The sequence below is a fragment of the Drosophila subobscura genome, chromosome A (genome assembly GCF_008121235.1).
Source record: "Drosophila subobscura isolate 14011-0131.10 chromosome A, UCBerk_Dsub_1.0, whole genome shotgun sequence".
NCBI classification, from domain to species: Eukaryota; Metazoa; Arthropoda; class Insecta; order Diptera; family Drosophilidae; genus Drosophila; species Drosophila subobscura.
Genome location: NC_048530.1, coordinates 14,625,233 through 14,643,215, shown reverse-complemented (window position 1 = coordinate 14,643,215; position 17,983 = coordinate 14,625,233). Strand labels below are relative to the sequence as shown.

The window sequence follows — 17,983 nt, the reverse complement described above, 5'->3', positions numbered from 1 at the left end:
CAACAGCCGGAAGCTGCTAACGTCTGCTGCTGCCACTTCTCGTGTTGCTCCACGTGCTGCCTCTCGTGCTTCTCCTCCTCCTGCTGGTTGAATGCTCTTTTGCATAGATGATGGGGCAACATTTTGCTGGCCAATTCTTGGGGATCCCCAAGCCCAAACAAAACTCTACCACGAGGGCATCCAAGTTTCGCCCTGCCACTGCCACTGCTGCTGCTGCTGCTGCTGCTGCTGCTGCCTTGATATCTGTGTGCCTGCCCTCTGAGCTGCGTGCCACAGCGATGCTGCAGCCAAAACGATGTATGCTCGTGGGGCCTCGTGAAGCGAGCTTGCCACAGCCGAATGCGTGTCCGTGTCTGTGTCCTGCTGCCTGGCTTGTTAGTCGCTTGAAAGTTCTTCAGAGCAACAGACGTGCCCCGGAAGCAGCAGCAGCAGCAGCAGTAAAATAAAGCGGAAGCAGCCTCTTCTCTGTGTCCATCGAGAGTCCATTCTGTGTGTGTGTGTGTGTGTGTGCTTTGATTAGCTTGTTTTGGCGCGTGAATTTTTGTTTTGGTTTTTTGTTTAAGTGAGTGTCGAGTGGCAGCATCATGAGGGACTATCCATCGGTGCCCAGTGTATTCCGCGTGGCCTCCACGCACAGCATCAACAGCGAGAGTCCCTACAACAATGTGCAGCCGATAATGCATCCAACGAAGATAAGCAGCAGCATTTGCCACAGCATTGAGCAGCAGCAGCATCAGCAGCCCCATCAATTGACCACCAGTGCATCCATAGAGCACAGTTATCCGTCACAGCAGCAGCAGCAACAGGAGCAACAGGAGCACTCACCCTATGCCACATTGCCGCGTGGCCAGAGATTTGCCATGCCACCACATCCGTATCCACAGAGACAGCAGCAGCAGCAGCAGCAGCAGCAGCAGAATACTGGCGTGATCAATACCATTTCGGGCAGCATTCCCGCCACTGGCTTTGGCAGCGATCTGCAGCTCAACAATTTGGCAGGCAAACGACGCCAGTCGCAGCAGTCGCGACAAGCAGTGGGCCACTACCAGCAGCAAGCAGTGCCGCTGCCGCTGCCAACCATGGAACAGCAGCAGCGCCAGCGCCATCAACAGCAGCCACGTGGACAGCCAGCCGATGGACAACATCAGCAGCAGCAGCAGCAGCAGACACATGGATTCAGCAGTCTGAGCAGCCTGGCCAGTGGCAGTTACCTGTGGCTCCTTACACCTGTTGCCGCCAGGTAAGTCACAGCCTCTGGATAGGTTTTATGTACAATTCTTTAATAAATTCAAGGGGTGCTCCTTTGAGCACACGCCCATTGTGTGTTTTGCTCTTTTGTAGCTGCCTTTCACCTTGTCCTTGTGCATGCTGCAAAATTCCAGAAATTCCTTTGAAAAATCTTATAAAAACCAAAGCCTTTAATATACAAAGAGAAGCAGTAGAAGAAGCAGTAGAGAAAGCAGTAGCACCTTAAGACACACACACACACACACACACACACTCACTGGGGCTACCATTTCTGTTTTGTGTTTAAAGAAAGTTGAAGAAATGTCGACAGGCGACAGGCACACAGCAGCCCAGCAGCAACATGCTCCTGCCCGACGACGACGACGACGACGACGACACATAATTGTGTTAGCAGCACAAATCACTGCAAAGTGAGGCTTAATTTGTTCGCAAACTATTTCGCATTTCGCACCACAACAGCACCAGCCACCCAAGCCACCCAGGCCACAGCCAATAAGCTCCAAGTTTCAGTCCCAAAGTAAAGAAAAAAGCAAAACAATTTTATTGAATTTCTCTGCATAGATTTATGAGCTGTGCGGGTAAATATTTCTTGTATATCAATGCAAATGTTTATTTTTTAAGAATACAAATACCCGTGCTTAGAGCAGCAAAAACGTTTTATAATTTCTTATTTATGTGTTTTATTTGATGGCATTTCGCACTTTTTTCGCAGCGCAAATATACAAAATAATTCATTGAATGGTTGAAAACAGATTTGAATGGAATTGTATGAGCTTTCATAGGAGTTTTGAATGCATTTCAATTCAATGGCTTTAGCTGAAGATTTAACGCACCAAAGTTGAAGTTTTCTCTCTTTTTTAAAAATTTTTAGCAATGAACCCCTCAGCCACGAATCATTTAGCCATTCAAACTAATTTTTCTTTTATTTTTACAAGTGTAGAGTCTGATTCTAAGAGGCTTATGGCATTATATTGATGGTACTTGGAGTCCTAGCAGCTAGACCCTCGACTCTAGCATACCCATTTTAAATAGCCTATTTGTTTGCATCATGCCAAGTAAATGCAATTGGTTTCATTTTGTTGCACAGCTTAATTGGTATTAGCATTAATGCCGCCTACAATTAATGCCAACAAAGGATTTGGCATCGAGTCTCGTGCATTTGAACATTTAAATTCGATTCCTGAATCCAATTAGACACATTTTAAAGGTATTCCCAAATACCTATCCATTTCGCATGCCATGTGCTTGGCTTTTTTGTTCGCACATATTTTACCAACACGCCAGCAATTGAGTTTGTGCGACATTTATTTGCATATCCCGGGCAGAACACAGGCCAACCACCACACGGCATTTCGTTCTACTTTTTGAGGTATTTTTAATCAGGCTAAAATGTTGGCAAGGAAAAGGGGAGGCCATCAGTAAGGGGGAATGCATGTACGTATGAATCTAATGTACTTTTCGTTTGTACCTTCAGCATATCCGTTGCCATTGTGATTGCCGCTTTGGCCGGGCCCCAGTGGCTCTTCACCGAGGAGAAGCTGCCGAATGTCAACTACAATGGAACGGCCAATTTCAATGCCCTGGACGATGGCGCCTACATCACCAAGTACACAAAGTCCAGTCTCTGGATACTGTGCACAACGTTGCCAGGTAAGCCTCTCCGCCAAAATTGAGATGAATGTGACACAGACGCACGGCCGGGTGTGAATGATGATGCGTCTGTATCGTGTGGCCTTAATGAGAACTACGGACTGGCCACAGGCCACAGACCACAGCCCACAGTCAATCCATTAATTAGCAGTGGATTTTAATTGATTTTATTCATAATTTACTCGCTGAAAGATACAACAAAACGAAGGAGCGAAGATCAGTCAGGGCGTAGAGGCTCAAGCTTCAGAGGAGCTGCGCTTCTGGTTGGGCAGCATTCCGCCCATGCACTGGATCTGCTGAAGGACAACTGTGCGCATGCCCTGCACATAGTCGCGCGCGATGAGCAGGCTGCTCGAGGCGTAGCCACAGCGCAGCACATAGTCAGCCACATGGTCGGCCATGCACATCAAATGGATGCCCGACTGGTGTTGCTCGTCGTGCGCCTGCTGCAGGCAGCGACCCACAACCAGGCTGAACCCGGTGAGGGCCAGCGGCACGCACAGACACTGTTGCAGGGCGCCGGCCAGCTGCTTGTGGCTGTTGTCCATCGAATCGTAGTAATACAATCTGCGCTCCGGCCGGGAGATCAGCAGCAGGGACCAGTGCTCGTGGTCCAGGTTAAAGGAGCCTGGCGCACTGCACAGCGGCAGCAGGATGAACCTTGTTTCGTGCAGGCCGCGCTGGCACAGTTCGCGCTTCAGGGCACGCTGGCTCTGCCGGCGCAGGCTCTGCACCAGCGACGGCTGCATGAAGTACACCTGCGACTGCCGCTTGTAGCGTCTGTGCTGCAGATACGCAAAGTAGAAGGCGACCAGCCGCTCGTTCATGCCGCAGCTACGCTCCTGCAGCAACTTCACGTCCGCATGCAGCAGCGAGATGTCCTGAAAGCGCAGCGTCACCAAGCGATCCTTTCCGCTCTTTGCCAGCCCATCGCCGGCACCAACTTCTGAGCTTCTTGCAGCAGCCACCGGTGTATGCTGTCCCTTGACTTTGCTGGCCAAAGTGATGCCCATTGTCGAAGGCTGTGTCTTCATCAGCTCCTTGCTCGTGGAGGAACCCATCTGCTGTGGCTGCTTCTTGGCCGTTGCTGCTGCTGTTGTTTGACGCTTCGCAGTGCTACGCATTCTCTGCTTGTCTTTCAGTTTCAGAGTTATCTGGGCTTCTGGGATTTGTAGCTCTTGAGTGTAAAATCGAACTTCTGGGATTACTTTTTCCCAATGTTTCTCCTGTCCACTTGAATTCGAATTTGTAGTGTGCCTTGCACCGATTTTTCAATCATTGCACAATGATCTTCTATGTGTGCGTAAATATTCCTGTGGAGCAGAATCTATTTGTTATTAATTGAAGGATCCATGTATCTAATGCTCATGCAAATCGTGCAGCCAGTAGAGGCCTCTTTTCAGATACTTCTGCCTGCTCCCATCTTCCCTCGCATAATTCGGATATTTCGCTGTTTTCTTTTTGTTCATTTCTGGTTTCTACTTTCTCGTTTACTTTCCTTCTTCTCGCATTTAATTTCGAGCTGCAGCAGTGCGTAAATATTTATAAAATATTAAACCCAAGACGGTGATCAATGATAACCGCGCCTTAGTACCCTTTGAAGCTTTATTTAATTTCAAGTTGGACTCTACAATCTTCGCTTTTTATTGCTGCCAAAACTGCAATTAATTTCAAGCTGCACATATGTACATATATTTAATTTCACTAAAAAATAAACCAAAATATGGTTAGAAAAATAAACAAAACTAAACAATGGCATTTGTTGTCTTACTTGTTTCTTTTTGCAGGCCTCGATGTGGACTCGTATAATTGCATTAAAATTGATTATTTCCCCAACGAGGGCTACCAGCCGGATCCGCATGACTCGACGCCAGCGATACCCTGTAAGTGGATGTTAAGCCTGTGTGCGACTGCACTTCATTACGGTTGCTAATCAACTGGCAAACTGGCAACTGGCAAACTGGCAACTGGCATGGCTTAAAGGCTTCTCTTCTCTGCTGTCCTGTTTGACTGGTCTCTTAATGGTCTCTTACCTGCCGCATTTATTGTACTGTGTGCTGCGTACTCGTGTTTTTAGTTGGCCTCCTGCTACTCCTTCTCCCGTCTAGGCCAAATTGGAATTGATTTATTGCTTGTGGCCAACGCATTTTGCAGAGGGAGCGGCAGGGCGGGAGCGGGAGCGGGAAGTACCTTTAGTTGGTTGAATTTTAATTAAAGACTTTTGGCCTCTGTGCTGTCGAAAGTTTTGTCCATATGATTTGTGGTGTCCCCACGGACACGAAGACTGCCACAGATTGTGTGTGTGTGTGTGTGTGTGTGTGTGTGTGTGTTGCACGGAGGGTTGAAAGGGTACGCTGCACATTTTGCAATTTTCCATTTAATAAACGAATAAGAAAGAAATCAATTGCCCTTCCCTTGCTGCTTCATTTGACAAATAAAGTTTGGAAATTTCAAAAAGGATATTCGCGTGTTGTTGGTCCCGTGCGTGTGTCCTTTGTGACAATTCCAATTTGCAATGAGAGACAGAGACAGAGACAGACAGGGGCCGAATGGAATTTCATTAATTTTCGCACAATTGGCCAGGAGCCAATATCCCCAACCAGAGATTTGAAATATTTTTCATTAATTTTGTACGAAGGCAGTCCATTGTCCTGCTAGAATCCTCCCTTCCCCCCGCACCCCCTCGCTCCTGACACACACAAAACATGGGCAATTCCTCAAAACTAATTTTAAACTCGCCGCGGGTGACAATTTCAACAAAAAGAAATAAAATAAAAAACTATTAGACAGCTCCGAGGAGGGACTGGGGGATGGCGGCGCCTCAACGGGGTACGCAGGTGTGCTGATATTTTAGTGCCTTGCGGCAGCATTCACACAATGAATGATGGCGGGGAGCGGGACCAGTTGCCAGGACAGGCTTTCACACCTACAAAAATGAAAAGCAAATTACAAAATTCATTTGAGAGTCAAGAATAAAGGAACTTAGACACGGACATGCTCCGCAGGGGAATCCTTCATGGTTCCATTTATACCTGACATTTATTTGCTCTTCTCTTTGTTTGTTGCAGACACGGTGACCAAGTCATGCCCCATCTTTCTGGCTGCTGGCGTCTTTCTGGTCATCAGCTTCATTGTGTTCCTCATACCCACATGCTCGCACCAGAATAATCTCTTCTACTTCAGTGCCGGCATCCTCTTCATTGTCAGCGGTATGTCCCCGCTCGCTCTCGTTTTCTGTGTGATCTCTGGGAGTGTGATCTCTGTGCTGTTCCACTTGCAGGTTTGGTCATGCTCATCGGACTGATTGCGTACATATCCATACTGAAGGCGGAGATTGGATCGAAGCTGCGGCCACGCTCCACCCTGCAGCCGGCCCTGTTTAAGGTCACCTACGGCCAGAGCTTCTTTCTGTTTGTTTTTGGCTTCATCGTCACGGAGTTTGTGGGTGTCCTGAACATCTTTCTGTTCATCAATCTGCAGGAGATCAGCTACTATGGTGTGGGTATTTGCTGGGCATTCAATTCATACCTTCCCCAATGGGATTCACTGCGTGCCTCCTCTTCCCTGCAGCGCCTGCCCTGCTTCAGTGTGGCAAATATCAATGCCAAAATCAAGGAGGGACAGCAACAGCAGCAGCAGCAGCAGCTACAGCATCCACTGAGTCACTCCTACAAGCGATACAAGCAGCCCGGAGTCCAGCAGCAGACAGGCAGTCAGGATACACTGAACCAAGTCCATCTTCCAGCCAATCATCAGCAGCAGTCGCAGTCGCAGCCGCATGAATCGTATCAGCCGCAGGTGCTAAGAGCACTCAGGGCCAACACCGCTGTGGGCAGACAGCATCAGGTGCACGATGCCGCACGCAATCCCGGCCAGACGCAGACCCTGCCAGGGGGCTATGCCTGCCGCAAGCATCCGAATGTGGCCTCCAATCTGAATCTCTATTTTCACAACGATCTGGAGCGTCGGTGAGTATGCAGAGTCATCTCTCCACTCTGATCCTTGTGATCCCTTTTTGGCAGCTTTTACTTTGAGAAGCCGGCGGTGTCCAAGTGCAATCTCCATTCGCGCAGCTTTGCCAAATCGTTGAACGAGCTGTCCGGGCCGACGGTTGGGCCTGTGGCGCCGCTAACGCTGCCGGCTCCTGCTCTGTTCGCCGATCTGCCGCAGGAGTTTCCGCTCACTCGCTCCGTGTCCACCACCACGGACATTTACAGCACGCCGCCGACAGGAGCGGCTGCTGCTGCTGTAGCACCCCACACGGGCCAGCTGAAGCGCAAGCAGCACCGCAACATGGCCACCAATACGCACAACATGCAGCCGCAGGATCAGTCCCAGTCGCAGTCGCAGGATCAGTCCCGTCTATGCGGCCTCAAGCGCGGCCTGCGCAAGACCAAGGACGAGCTCTTCCAGGAGTTCTGTCGCCGGGCTGGCGTCCTGGGGCGTGCCAAGCCGAAGAATATCTACTACATCAGTGGCGGCGAGGAGGAGGAGGAGCAGCTGCAGCAGCGCATCGATCCGGAGACGACTGTGCGGCAGGATGACGACGATGCGGATGGCGATGATCACGGCTTCCGGCAGTTCCGCTGTGGCGGCATGGACGAGGACCAGCTCTACGTTGTCGGAGGTGAGAGCATTTGATCCATTGCCAGTCGATCCATGGGCTAATTCCCAACCAATCCTCAACAGATCACGCCCAGCTGGTGGGCCCACGACGCGCCTCGATGTGCCCCCTGGAGGCTCCTCTGGGCCATCCGCTGCGCAAACTCAATTCGAATCTCTCGCTGCACAACGAGACGGCCTGGCCGGGCGCCGCCTTCGCCTCGGGGCAGCTGAGACTGATGCCCCCCGAGCAGGCGCAGAGTCGCACCCTGCCACGTTGCTTCATGCGACAGTCGTCGGCCGCGGCGGCGGCGGCTGCCGGCAGCCAGGACAGTCTCGGCTCGCTGCAGAGCGGCATCAGCTTCAATGCAGGCGCCAGTCAGCAGCGATTCAATCACCTGATGCTGCAGCATCAGCAGCAGTTGCAGCAGCAGAATCGCTACCTCTCCACCCTGACGCTGCCCAGGCCAGCGGAGGAGCAGCAGCAGCAGCAGCAGCAGCTGCCACCCAAGACTCAGGTGGTTCAATGGCCAGCGGCCATACCATCGTCGCCCTCGAACTACGGCCATGGGGGATACCAGCAGCATCCACAGCCGCTGTATCCAGCGACGAGTGTGGCAGTGAATGCGGCTCCAGGTGCCGCTCCAGGTGCTGCTCATCCACCGAAATTCCAGCGTGGCTATGCCTTTGACGATGCCCAGAGGCGGGCCAGTTTCGCGGTCAGCGATGCCGCCTTCGATTTGGACGAGATCGAGCGAGAGCGTCGACGCTCCCATGCGAGTCTCTTTGGCCAGAATCTCGATCCCTACGATCTGATCAATGGCACAGCGGTCTAGACATCAGCACTGAAGACTCCAAGCGCCTCCACACTGTAGACTTCCCATCCCATCAAGCTGTCTGCCATCTAACTACAAAATAAAATCCCCTTCAAGACTTTTGGCTTGGAAATGAGTGGCACATTTATCTACTCTACCAAGGAAGGGCACCATCTGTATGTGTGGTCTCATAGGTTCAGTCGTTTCCAGAAGTTGCGGCTGTGCAGGATCTCCGGACTGGATGGCAGTGGCTGGTTCGCTGTCGTGTTGTCAAACAGATGATCCAGCACCCGTCCCTCGTAGCTGCTGCTGTCCACGGAGCTCTTGCTGCTGCCATGGGAGGAGCTCACGTTGAAACCATCCTCGATGGTTGCAGGGAAGTACTGTTGCTGCTGTTGCTGTTTCTTCTGTTGCGTTGTGGGTGCCGTGTGTGGGCGGCTTTTACCACCGCCTGCTGCTCTAGTCGTCCCACCAGGCGAGGGTGCACTGACGGGCCTTGTGGCATCGGTTGTGGCTCTGGGCAGTGGCAGTGGCACTCTATGCTCTGGTGCTAGTATTCCAGCGCCTGCAAATAGCTCCTGCATCTTGGCCATGGATCGCTGCAGCCGTACGCTCGGCGACGTTGCTGCATCCTTATCCGCTGACTGTCTGCTGGCGGCAGCCTTTGGCTGGAACATCTCGCTGGCAGCGCTGTTCCGGCTGCTCCTGCCGCTGGTGAGGGTGCTGCTGGTGCTGTAGTCCAGCAGCTGCAAGTTTGGACGTGCAGACTGCTCTTCGTTCAACTTCATTGCGTGCATGGCCCGACGCATGAGCACTTCCAGCTCATCGCTGCTGCTGCTGTTCGAGTCGGACGTGATCTCCGGCAGTAGGTGGTCGTGCGTGGTGCTCTGCGAGTGCTCTGTCCGCATGCGGTAGAGAATTTGCTGCGTTTGCTCCTGCACCTGCGCCAACTCACGGCTTATACCTTTCGTTGCCTCCTTTGCGGGCTGACAGTGCTCCCCCAGCAGCTTCTTTCTGGCCACATTTAATGTATTAATGAACTGATAGCTGGCTGGCTCTGGCTCTGGCTCCACCTCGTTCTCATTCTCATTCTTTGTCAGCGTTTGCTGTTGCTGCTCATTGAGCTCCTCTATTTCGAACAGAGTCGACGCATCCTCAAACTTCCGTCTCGAGCATTTTTTCTTCTTTTTGGATACACTGGGCGGCGGCGGCAGCTGCTGCTCCGGCAACGTTTGTCGTGAGCGCTCCAGATAGTCGAGAAAATTCTGCTCGAGCCGCTCACTCTCCTCCTCCAGCTGCTCCATGCGACTCTTGGCACTGGCCAAAGCATTCTCAAAGCTCGCAACAGCTGCTGCTGGTGCTGCCTGAGACGTGGATGAAGATGAAGCTGCTTGAGGTGAAGCTCGTTCTGGCGGCACTCGATAAGACGAAGCTGCCTGGGATGAAGCTTGGTAAGACGACTCACGATGAGGTGATGCTGGATAGGACGATGCTGGCACTCTACGCAATGAGGCTCGACGCGACGAAGCTGGCTGAGACGAGGCTGCCTGAGTCGAAGTATTAGGCGATGCTGGATATGGCGAAGTTGTTTGCTCAGGCGGCGAGGACATGGCGCGCGGCGTATTGGTAGCCACAGTATGCACGTTGGGCCTGTGCGAGGCTGGCACCACAACAATTGTCGGCGCCGCTGGCACCATCTGCTGCTGTTGGGCAGAGCGCGGTGTCTCCAAGGGAGATGCAGCAGCAGCAGCAGCAGCAGCCACTGCTGTTGACTTAGAACGACTTGAGGTAGGAGGTGTGGACGCTGCCGAGGTGCAGATGGGAATGTCTGTTCCATTGTTATCGTTGAACACGGGCACAAAGCGCACCGCCTTCTCGGCAGCCAACTCCGTTGCCTTCATCTGTTCGGTTAGCAGCTGCTGATGGGCCTCGTAGTGCTCCAGCAGATTGAAGATCTTGTGCACCAAATCCCGTGCCTCGACAGACGTATCCGAGTCCATGTGGCGGCAAAGTGTCTAAGAAAGTAAGTGGAAAATTATGAAAATGGAAACAGATGTCGGACATTTACTCACCCGCCAGGAGCTCTGTCGTTGGCTCAGCTGCATCATCTCGGCCTGATGTTTCATTTTCACTTGGTAGAGATCCTCCAGTTGCTGCTTCTGCAGATCGTTGGCCTTCTTCAGCGACATCTCGACGCGCTTCAGGAAGACCTTGCCACTGGCACTGCGCAGCATCTCCTCGATCCAATCTTCGTAGGTCCTTTTGCATGGCGTCGCCTTCGTTTGGGTGCCCCTTGCCACTTGGTCCTTCTCCTGATCCGCCTTCAACGTTTGGGTTGCAGTGTCCACAGCCTCTTGGCTCTTGATTGTTTGGGTTGCAGCCACAGCCACTTGGCCTGAGGTTCCCGTCTGCGGCATCTTCTTTGTTTGTGTGGCAGCCACAGCCACAGGCACTTGGCCCATTATCGTTTGTGTTGCCACTTCCCACTGCTGCTCTTTTGGAGCCGCCTCCACTGGGATTTCCATGGGAGCCTCCACTTGGAGCTCCTCCTCTGGCACCAGCAGCTGAACCATCTTTTTCTTGGTCTGCGTGGAGACATTTTTGCTGCGAATTGCCTTGGCCTGGACAGCCACATCCCGGGTTGGTATGGTTTGGGTGGGCCGCTCCTCAGGCTGCTGCTCCAACTGCTCCTTCAGGGGTAACTTCGCGGCCTCCTGAGCGGCCAAGAAGTGGCCGTGGCCAAACCCCTCGTGGTAGCCGAGCTTGAAGCCGGCGTTCCTGCCCACCGCATGCTCCTGCTCCATCGCCATGTTGACCATGTTGACCAGCAGGCTGACATTGACGCACAGCTCCGATACCAGCTGGTCCATCTGCTCGAAGCTGGCGAACAGGTTGTTCGGCTGTGGCTGCTTCTCGCTGCGCAGCATCCGCTCCACGCTCTGGCGAATGGTGGCCATGTAACCGATTTGCTGCGCAAAGAGTTGCGGCAGCGGCGGCATATTCACATGCATCACTGGCTCCTTGATCTGTTCAGCAGCTGCGGCGACCATTAGGTTGTCCGCCTCCTGCTGGGCCGTCAACTGGTTGCGTGGATGAAGGTCTGGCAGCAGTAGGGCAGTCTCTCCTGGCTCCAGCTTGTGCCCGTCCTCGATCAGGCGATCTCGCTCCTCCAGCTCGAGCAGCAGCAAGTCCTCGAGATCCTCCTCGCTGACGACATCCACGGGCGGGGCACATGCAGTCGAGAGCGGGATCATGTGCCGCATCACCTCTCTCAGCCGCTGCTCCATGGAGTGAATGCTTTCGCAGAGGCGCGGGCCAATCAACACGGAACGGGCCTCCTCCGCGAGTTCCATTTCCTCCGTTGGTGGCCCTTTGGTCTTCAACTGCTGCTGCTTCTGCTGCTTGGCATCCATCAGGACACGCAGCAAAGCTCGGAGCAGGCTCTGGTCATGCTCCTGGTAGTAGCTGCGCTGCACCGCTACACTGAGCGTCTCCGTGGTGTCGCCCCATCCAGCGAGCACAGCGCCCAGCACGTCCTGCACATCGTTCTGGCTAAAGCGGAACTCGCTGTGCGCCGCCCCCAGGCCGTGATCGCCCCTCCGTTGTGGATTTTCGTTGCAGAACACCGAGAGGGCCAGCTGATAGTTCTCCGCGTGCAGAAATTCCGCCACCAGGCTATGCAGTGCCAAGGCCAGCTGGGAGTCTGCTGGCCGTGGCTGCGGCTGCGTCTGATGACCTGCAGAATACGGACAAGAATTAGCTGACAGAATCAGGCTTGTGCGGCACTTACCCAGCGACTGCTCCTGCTCCTGCTGCTGCTGCTGCTGCTCCTTCATTATTCTGCGCATGTCCGCCTCGCAGATCCTGCTATCATCTAATAACAACTCCTCGCTCCAAAGCGGATCCTTCTCCGTCTGCTGCTCTCTCGGCGGGGTTTCTCCACGCTCTTTCACTGCCTTCAATGGCTTTTCTTTGGCCTTTGGCTTGCTCTTGGTTGCCGCGGGTTTTGTTTTGCTTGCTGGCTTCTCCGGCACCAGCACCGGCGCTCGCTCGCTCTTCGTGCCCCTGGGGGTGGGGTCCACCATTGGCCAGCGTTGGCTGTTGCGCGCCGATAGCTGCTGCAGTTGGTGGTGCTGCTGCTGGCGCGACCTCAGTGCCGCCGCCGTGGCAGCTCGAGTGCGTTTCACCTCCTCCTGCCGCTCGCGGACGTGGGCCTCGTGTCGCCTTTCGCGCTCGCAGGTCTCCTGGCTTTCATCCTCGCTGCGGCTGCGCCGTTTGGCCCGGTACGAGGCCGTTGTCGATGTCATGGCGGACGCTGCTTGGACGCTGTTTGGCACATGGCGGGTCTTCATTCTTCTGCCCCACGCAATCCTCCCGCAGGATCCGCTGAGTATTGGAGTATTTTCTGGTCTGAGACTCGAATGTGTGGTGGTGCCTGTGGGCAAACTGTTTTCGAAATGAGTTTACCGTGTGACAGAACGAAAATTGTGACAAGCAGTGCGTCAGGTAGGACAGGGACGTTTCGGCGCGGGACTCACCCTTGTTTCTCGTAGGGAATGTGGCAGGTGGTGCCAGGTGGTGGCAGGATCGCCGTGTGCAGTCAGCCGGCAAGTCCTGCTGCACGAGTTCACGAGACAGAGAAACAGCACAACTGAACATGAAAATAAAACCATATCTGATGCACTGCTGTACGAAATAAGCTGTATGTCTGTATAGAATGTATCGCTGAGCGCAGCAATTGCATTAAAGCAAGCACAACAAGCTGACAAAAGCCAAAGCAAAGAACTACGGAACAATAAGCACCAAAATCCACATTGATTCTCACAGTTACCGAAACGAAAAAACCTTTTTAAAATGCAATAAACACGCACACAAAATATGTTGACAAAATACGCGGAACAGAAGTTGAAGTTCAAATAAATGGCAATGGCTATGTATCGATATTGAGCGCGATATTAGGTATCGATAGCTTTCATTGTCGAATAATTAAAATAATTGTGGAATTTCTGAAAACCGCTTTGGAAATTCTGTCAATATGTAAATTTATATATATATAAGCCTGAATAATACTAAAACAATAGAATAACTAGAATAACTTACTTTGAGCAATTCAATCAAACAAACAAAGAGCATTGCGCCACACTCGATAGATAGCAGACGATAGTGAATATCGCGATTCGCGAATCAGCTGTTCTTATTTTCTTTTCACTTTCCATCCAGCATTTTTTTTAGTGACAGTGCACAAAATTGATTAAGTCTATTTCGCATTAGAAATGTGTGTTTTCCATTCAAACTATCCCATTTGCACTAACAACAACAACAGCAACAACAACAACAGCCCTGTTGATGCACGTGCGTCAGAGAGGACTTCAGTTTAGTTCCATTAAGAATTAACCGTAAATTTAGGTGTATATTGTCCTGCTCTCTGCTCTGCTCTGACGTGGCTTTTGAGTGATTCCAGCGTCAGGATCATCATGTCACAAATTGAAAATGTGTTTAATCTGGTGCGGGCCCGTCTTCAGGCAGAGAAGATAAAACTGTGGGAGGAGCCGTACTACACGGAAGGTATCGGCAGCATTGAAGTTGTCATGGAGGTAAGAGTCTGAGATGAGTTTATGTATAATGTTTTCTCATTGATCTAACTCTGTGCACAGGACTTGGCCCAGCGGTATGCCCAGTTTCTTGGCATCGATGTCTCCAACTGCATGAGCGCCCTCAGCGAGCTGCAGGACCATGCCCTGCGCAAGCTGGCCGCCCGCCGGGAGTTCAGCGAGACGGGCATGGCCACGTTCAAGGTGCGTCGCATTGACAATCACAGCGGCACCACCACCATGCTGGAGATCAAGTGCGACCTGAACTCTCTGGGCTCCGAGCTGCAGGCGGCCATTGCCGCCAAGCTGCAACTGAGCAATCCCGAGCACGTCAAGTGCATCGCCTGCGGGAAGATCGTGGCTCCGAATGCCACGCTGGGAGCGCAGAACCTGAAGAACAACCAGGCTGTGATTGTGATCATTGGGGGACAGGGGGACAACCAGAATGGTGACCTCTACGAGAGACTGAACAAGATTAAGGCTGATGTGGAGGCGGTGGTCTCGTCGCAGAACCGCATGATGGAGATGGAGGATCAGGATGGAAATCCAGTGTTCCTGCCGCCCGAGGAGAACCGCTCACTGCTGATGGCCCTAGGCTTCTGTGAGAAGGCCAAGGCAGCCATGCGGCGGGAGGATTACGAGGAATGCCTGCTCCTGCTGCTCGAAGGCGACGAGAAGTTCGCCGCTTGCCAGTCGAGCTTCCTCGAGTCGGTGGACAACTTTGCGCTGCTCAATCTGGACATTGTCTGGTGCTACATGTGCCTCAAGAATGTCTCCCACCTGCCCGACGCCGAGTCGCGCCTGGCCATCTGTGAGCGCAGCTTCCGCCGCAGCTACGGTGAGAGCTTTGAGCGCCTGTACGCCCTCAAGGGGCGCGCCTGTCCGGAGCGGGCACTCTTCATGCGCCTGAAGTTGCTGCAGGGAATCGTCCTCTTCCATCAGAATCGCCGCGACGAGGCCTTCGAGAAGTTTGAGGCTGCCTCAGCGCTGCTAAAGGAGCTGAAGGTCGACGAGGACAAGCTGCTGCTGTTGATGGAGATGGGCTTCGATGTCGCCGAGGCCAGGCTCGCTCTGCGCTCCTGCTCCTCCAGCGGCGGCAACATTGACCAGGCCGTGCAGTTCATTCAAGAGCGCAAGAAGAAGCTGAGCGATGCCCGCAAGGAATCCACGCTGGAGCGCAAGGTGCATCGACGTGGCAGGGAGGATGGCACGGATGCAGATTGGGTTAACCCACGCAGCGTTTGCACCCTAGTCGAGATGGGATTCGATACAAAACTGGCCTCCCTTGCCCTGCAGCGCACCAAGAACGACGTCACGAAAGCAGTAAGTCCACCCCACACACAATCCTTAGCCTAATCCTCAAGAATTGGCTCTATAACCTATTTTTTTTCCTATTACTTACAGCTGGATATGCTGCAGAAGAACTCGGCTGAGCTGCTTGCTGCCTTGCCCGACAAAAGTGTTACACCGGCGGATGAGTCCCAGATGGCAGCCCTCCAGCAGCTGGGCTTTGACGACGTCACAATTCGCGCCGCCCTGGAGTGCACCGGTAACGACGTCGAGAAAAGCATAGAGTTTCTGCTGCAGGCCCTTCAGAGCGAGGACAAGCTGAAGGAGACACTCGAACTGGCCACAAAGCTGGCGAACGACAGCGGCGTCGACAGACCCTCCACCTCATCGCAGGCTCACAACTCGTCGATCATTGACGTTGTGCTGAGCAAGGCGCGCGATGAGCTGGAGTCACTCAAGGCCTACGAACGCTTCAATTCGGATATCAATCAGACCGATCAGGACCATCTCGATCTGCCCTTGATCCGTGAGGAGCAGCTCCTGTGCGAATATCGCCGCCTGCTCGAGCAATAGGCCCAACCAAGACAAAACAAAATTCACTACAAAACGTAGACGTTAAACGGAAACACGTAAGCGACTGGCGGCAACGAAACGAAGCGGCCATCAAATGATTCGAAAATCGAGAAGAGAACCGGTTACGGAGATAACTGTAATCATGACTTGTCTATTGCAAATCGTCGTCTTATAAATGCCACTTAAGTGGCACTCATCCACTCAGGCATCCACCGCCACCCCTCCAGCCCCACCCCACTCCCCGCTTGGGTTTGAATAACTTGGCAAATAGTAACGATATAAAGACTTACAACGAGATGTATGTACATATATAGTATATGGTATAATATATATTCTATTGACAGCTGCGACAACGTGATTACGCCCCAGCCCCTCCACGCCGTTTCCTTTCGTTCCGTTCCGTTCTGTTCAGACGCGAACCTGTTAAGTTCTTTTGCAATTATTTATTTTATTTACAAAAATTGTTGCTGTCTCCCGACTTTCGATCCCAGCCCAACCCGATATCCAGAAACTGGCCAAAGGGCACCCTCAAGCACGAATCCTTTTCCTAACCGACAAATTGAGACTGGATATATCATCATGCATATGTAGTTATATTCCTGTGATAGCTCGGGTGCCTTATAATTCATTGTGTACAGAATATATGTTAATGCCAAGGTAAACGATTGATCTTTGCACATGTCCCTGTAGCTATTCTTAAGGTTAAAAATGAAATAGATGTAGGCACAAACAAAATCTTGATTGATATAAATGATTTTCATGTCCTAAAATTAAGCGAAATAAAGTATAAACAAGTGTAGCATCAACCCATGAATATCTCTGTTCAAATTGATAAACTCTTATAAGCTTTTCTAATTTGATAGATCTGCTTTGACACAATCTCTTTATTGATATATTTTCGAAATGGAAATAATTACACACATGATCATTATTGTTGTGTTAATTTTTCCATTGACTTTTGACCCCCTAACAAAGGTCTTGATCTATCAATGATGTGCGTGTCTCGAGGGGGTGGTGTCCACTCGCAGCTGAGTCTCTGTTGTGTGATAACTCCAAGGGGAAGCATTCTACCACTTCCTGTTGGCAGTAGCCTATAATAAAAAGCTTCCATTTTATTGAAGTCCGAATGATGGGGTCGCCCCCGTAGGTGAACCCGGAATGATGTCGGCAGAAATATAGAACAAAGGATTATAGAACAGCTTTACTCGAATCTGTGCCGCCAATGAACTTAAGGATACAAATTGTTTGTATTGTTCCAATTTGTTAGTCTTGCTGAATAAACAATTAAATCTTAAGGAAGACAATAAGAGCGTAAACAGGTTGTCCTGCATCTAGGAGTATACCCAAAAGCACGGACTGAGAGCACGTAAAACCTTGGTTGATAAGCTCTCCATTGGCTCTAGTAAAAGTTCTTTGTTTTTTGCGGTGTTTCTTGTTTTTTAATTGCTTTTAGTTAGGGGTTTCTTTCGTTTTGCTACCTGTACGTACTTTGGCGATTGCCATCGCTGCTCGTTTGCAGATGTGGTTGTGCTCTTTGTTCTGATAAACAATTTCATAATTTGGTTTTTTAATTTTAATTTTAATTTTTACTATTTTTGAGCATTTAGTTTTTTACGATCCGCGGCCTGGGCCTGGGCAATAATGACTTTGGCAATTATGCCCAACTGATACGCAACCAAGCGAATCTTTTGGACATTTGTATTTGTTATTCGTTTTCAAATGGGAATGTGAGAATGGTTCTGGTTCTGGTTCTGGTTCGTATAATGCGCCCAGGGGAATGCGGGGTGGGTGGCCAGTGGCCATTGGCGTACGTCCAAGCTCTGTTTTACCCATGGGGAATGGACCTTTGCTTTTCGGTGTTTTGGTATTTCTTTGGGTACTCAAGCACTAGAAAATTGCAGAGATTACTGGCCCAGAGCTCTTGTATGATTTGCATGCAGCTGTTTATAGAGGAAATAATTCTGCCATTTGATTGAATCTAAATTTAAATAAAACAGTGCAAGGGCACCAAGAGGCAGTTCTGTTTTTCTCTATTACCTGTCGCATTCCAAAGGAGTTCTTTATCAGAAAACAGTCGAAAGAGGTTTTTAGTATGCTTTGATTTTGGGTCTGTTTTTATTATTTATTTGTTTGATGATCCCATTCTTCATATATAATGATGATCAAGCGATGGCAAACAATTTATTATGCTTTGGGGGTTTCCTTGTAGAGATC

General features: G+C 51.3%; 4 protein-coding genes across 6 annotated transcripts; 2 read left to right on the top strand and 2 right to left on the bottom strand.

Moving 5' to 3' along the window:
• The first annotated feature begins 511 nt into the window (after window positions 1-511).
• LOC117895794 lies at window positions 512-8,356 on the top strand. Its single transcript, XM_034803702.1, has 9 exons — window positions 512-986; window positions 1,149-1,240; window positions 2,723-2,898; window positions 4,686-4,781; window positions 5,967-6,107; window positions 6,179-6,396; window positions 6,469-6,866; window positions 6,921-7,525; window positions 7,588-8,356. The coding sequence occupies exons 1-9, from the start codon at window positions 585-587 to the stop codon at window positions 8,334-8,336; spliced, it is 2,877 nt and encodes a 958-aa protein (XP_034659593.1). The 5' UTR covers window positions 512-584; the 3' UTR covers window positions 8,337-8,356.
• LOC117903486 (sentrin-specific protease 8) lies at window positions 3,102-4,304 on the bottom strand. The gene has a single exon (XM_034815553.1). The coding sequence runs from the start codon at window positions 4,020-4,022 to the stop codon at window positions 3,135-3,137; it is 888 nt and encodes a 295-aa protein (XP_034671444.1). The 5' UTR covers window positions 4,023-4,304; the 3' UTR covers window positions 3,102-3,134.
• On the bottom strand, window positions 8,241-13,222 carry LOC117903473. 2 transcript variants are annotated; one of them, XM_034815528.1, is made up of 4 exons: window positions 12,854-13,222; window positions 12,106-12,750; window positions 10,388-12,051; window positions 8,241-10,330 (listed from the first exon to the last, which is right to left on the bottom strand). In XM_034815528.1, the coding sequence occupies exons 1-4, from the start codon at window positions 12,972-12,974 to the stop codon at window positions 8,504-8,506; spliced, it is 4,257 nt and encodes a 1,418-aa protein (XP_034671419.1). In that variant the 5' UTR covers window positions 12,975-13,222; the 3' UTR covers window positions 8,241-8,503. The 2 variants fall into 2 exon arrangements, with proteins under 2 accessions (XP_034671419.1, XP_034671420.1); XM_034815529.1 differs by having other exon boundaries at window positions 8,242-10,330; window positions 12,106-12,761; window positions 12,854-13,221.
• A 289-nt stretch (window positions 13,223-13,511) lies between these two features.
• LOC117897878 (NEDD8 ultimate buster 1) lies at window positions 13,512-16,583 on the top strand. 2 transcript variants are annotated; one of them, XM_034806957.1, is made up of 4 exons: window positions 13,512-13,721; window positions 13,783-13,909; window positions 13,970-15,229; window positions 15,311-16,583. In XM_034806957.1, exons 2-4 carry the CDS (start codon window positions 13,790-13,792, stop codon window positions 15,767-15,769), a joined length of 1,839 nt encoding a protein of 612 aa, XP_034662848.1. In that variant the 5' UTR covers window positions 13,512-13,721; window positions 13,783-13,789; the 3' UTR covers window positions 15,770-16,583. The 2 variants fall into 2 exon arrangements, with proteins under 2 accessions (XP_034662848.1, XP_034662856.1); XM_034806965.1 differs by having other exon boundaries at window positions 13,777-13,909.
• Window positions 16,584-17,983: the final 1,400 nt, after the last annotated feature.

Excerpts from the sequence above, each read along its gene's own strand:
- LOC117895794 (XM_034803702.1), top strand. The coding sequence starts at position 585 with ATGAGGGACTATCCATCGGTGCCCAGTGTATTCCGCGTGGCCTCCACG. Across the intron at positions 1,241-2,722 it reads CTTACACCTGTTGCCGCCAG|CATATCCGTTGCCATTGTGA; the intron begins GTAAGTCACAGC and ends TTGTACCTTCAG. Across the intron at positions 2,899-4,685 it reads ACTGTGCACAACGTTGCCAG|GCCTCGATGTGGACTCGTAT; the intron begins GTAAGCCTCTCC and ends TTCTTTTTGCAG.
- LOC117903486 (XM_034815553.1), bottom strand. The coding sequence starts at position 4,022 with ATGCGTAGCACTGCGAAGCGTCAAACAACAGCAGCAGCAACGGCCAAG.
- LOC117903473 (XM_034815528.1), bottom strand. The coding sequence starts at position 12,974 with ATGTTCAGTTGTGCTGTTTCTCTGTCTCGTGAACTCGTGCAGCAGGAC. Across the intron at positions 12,052-12,105 it reads GGAGCAGGAGCAGTCGCTGG|GTCATCAGACGCAGCCGCAG; the intron begins GTAAGTGCCGCA and ends CGTATTCTGCAG. Across the intron at positions 10,331-10,387 it reads AACGACAGAGCTCCTGGCGG|ACACTTTGCCGCCACATGGA; the intron begins GTGAGTAAATGT and ends TTACTTTCTTAG.
- LOC117897878 (XM_034806957.1), top strand. The coding sequence starts at position 13,790 with ATGTCACAAATTGAAAATGTGTTTAATCTGGTGCGGGCCCGTCTTCAG. Across the intron at positions 13,910-13,969 it reads GCATTGAAGTTGTCATGGAG|GACTTGGCCCAGCGGTATGC; the intron begins GTAAGAGTCTGA and ends CTCTGTGCACAG. Across the intron at positions 15,230-15,310 it reads AGAACGACGTCACGAAAGCA|CTGGATATGCTGCAGAAGAA; the intron begins GTAAGTCCACCC and ends TATTACTTACAG.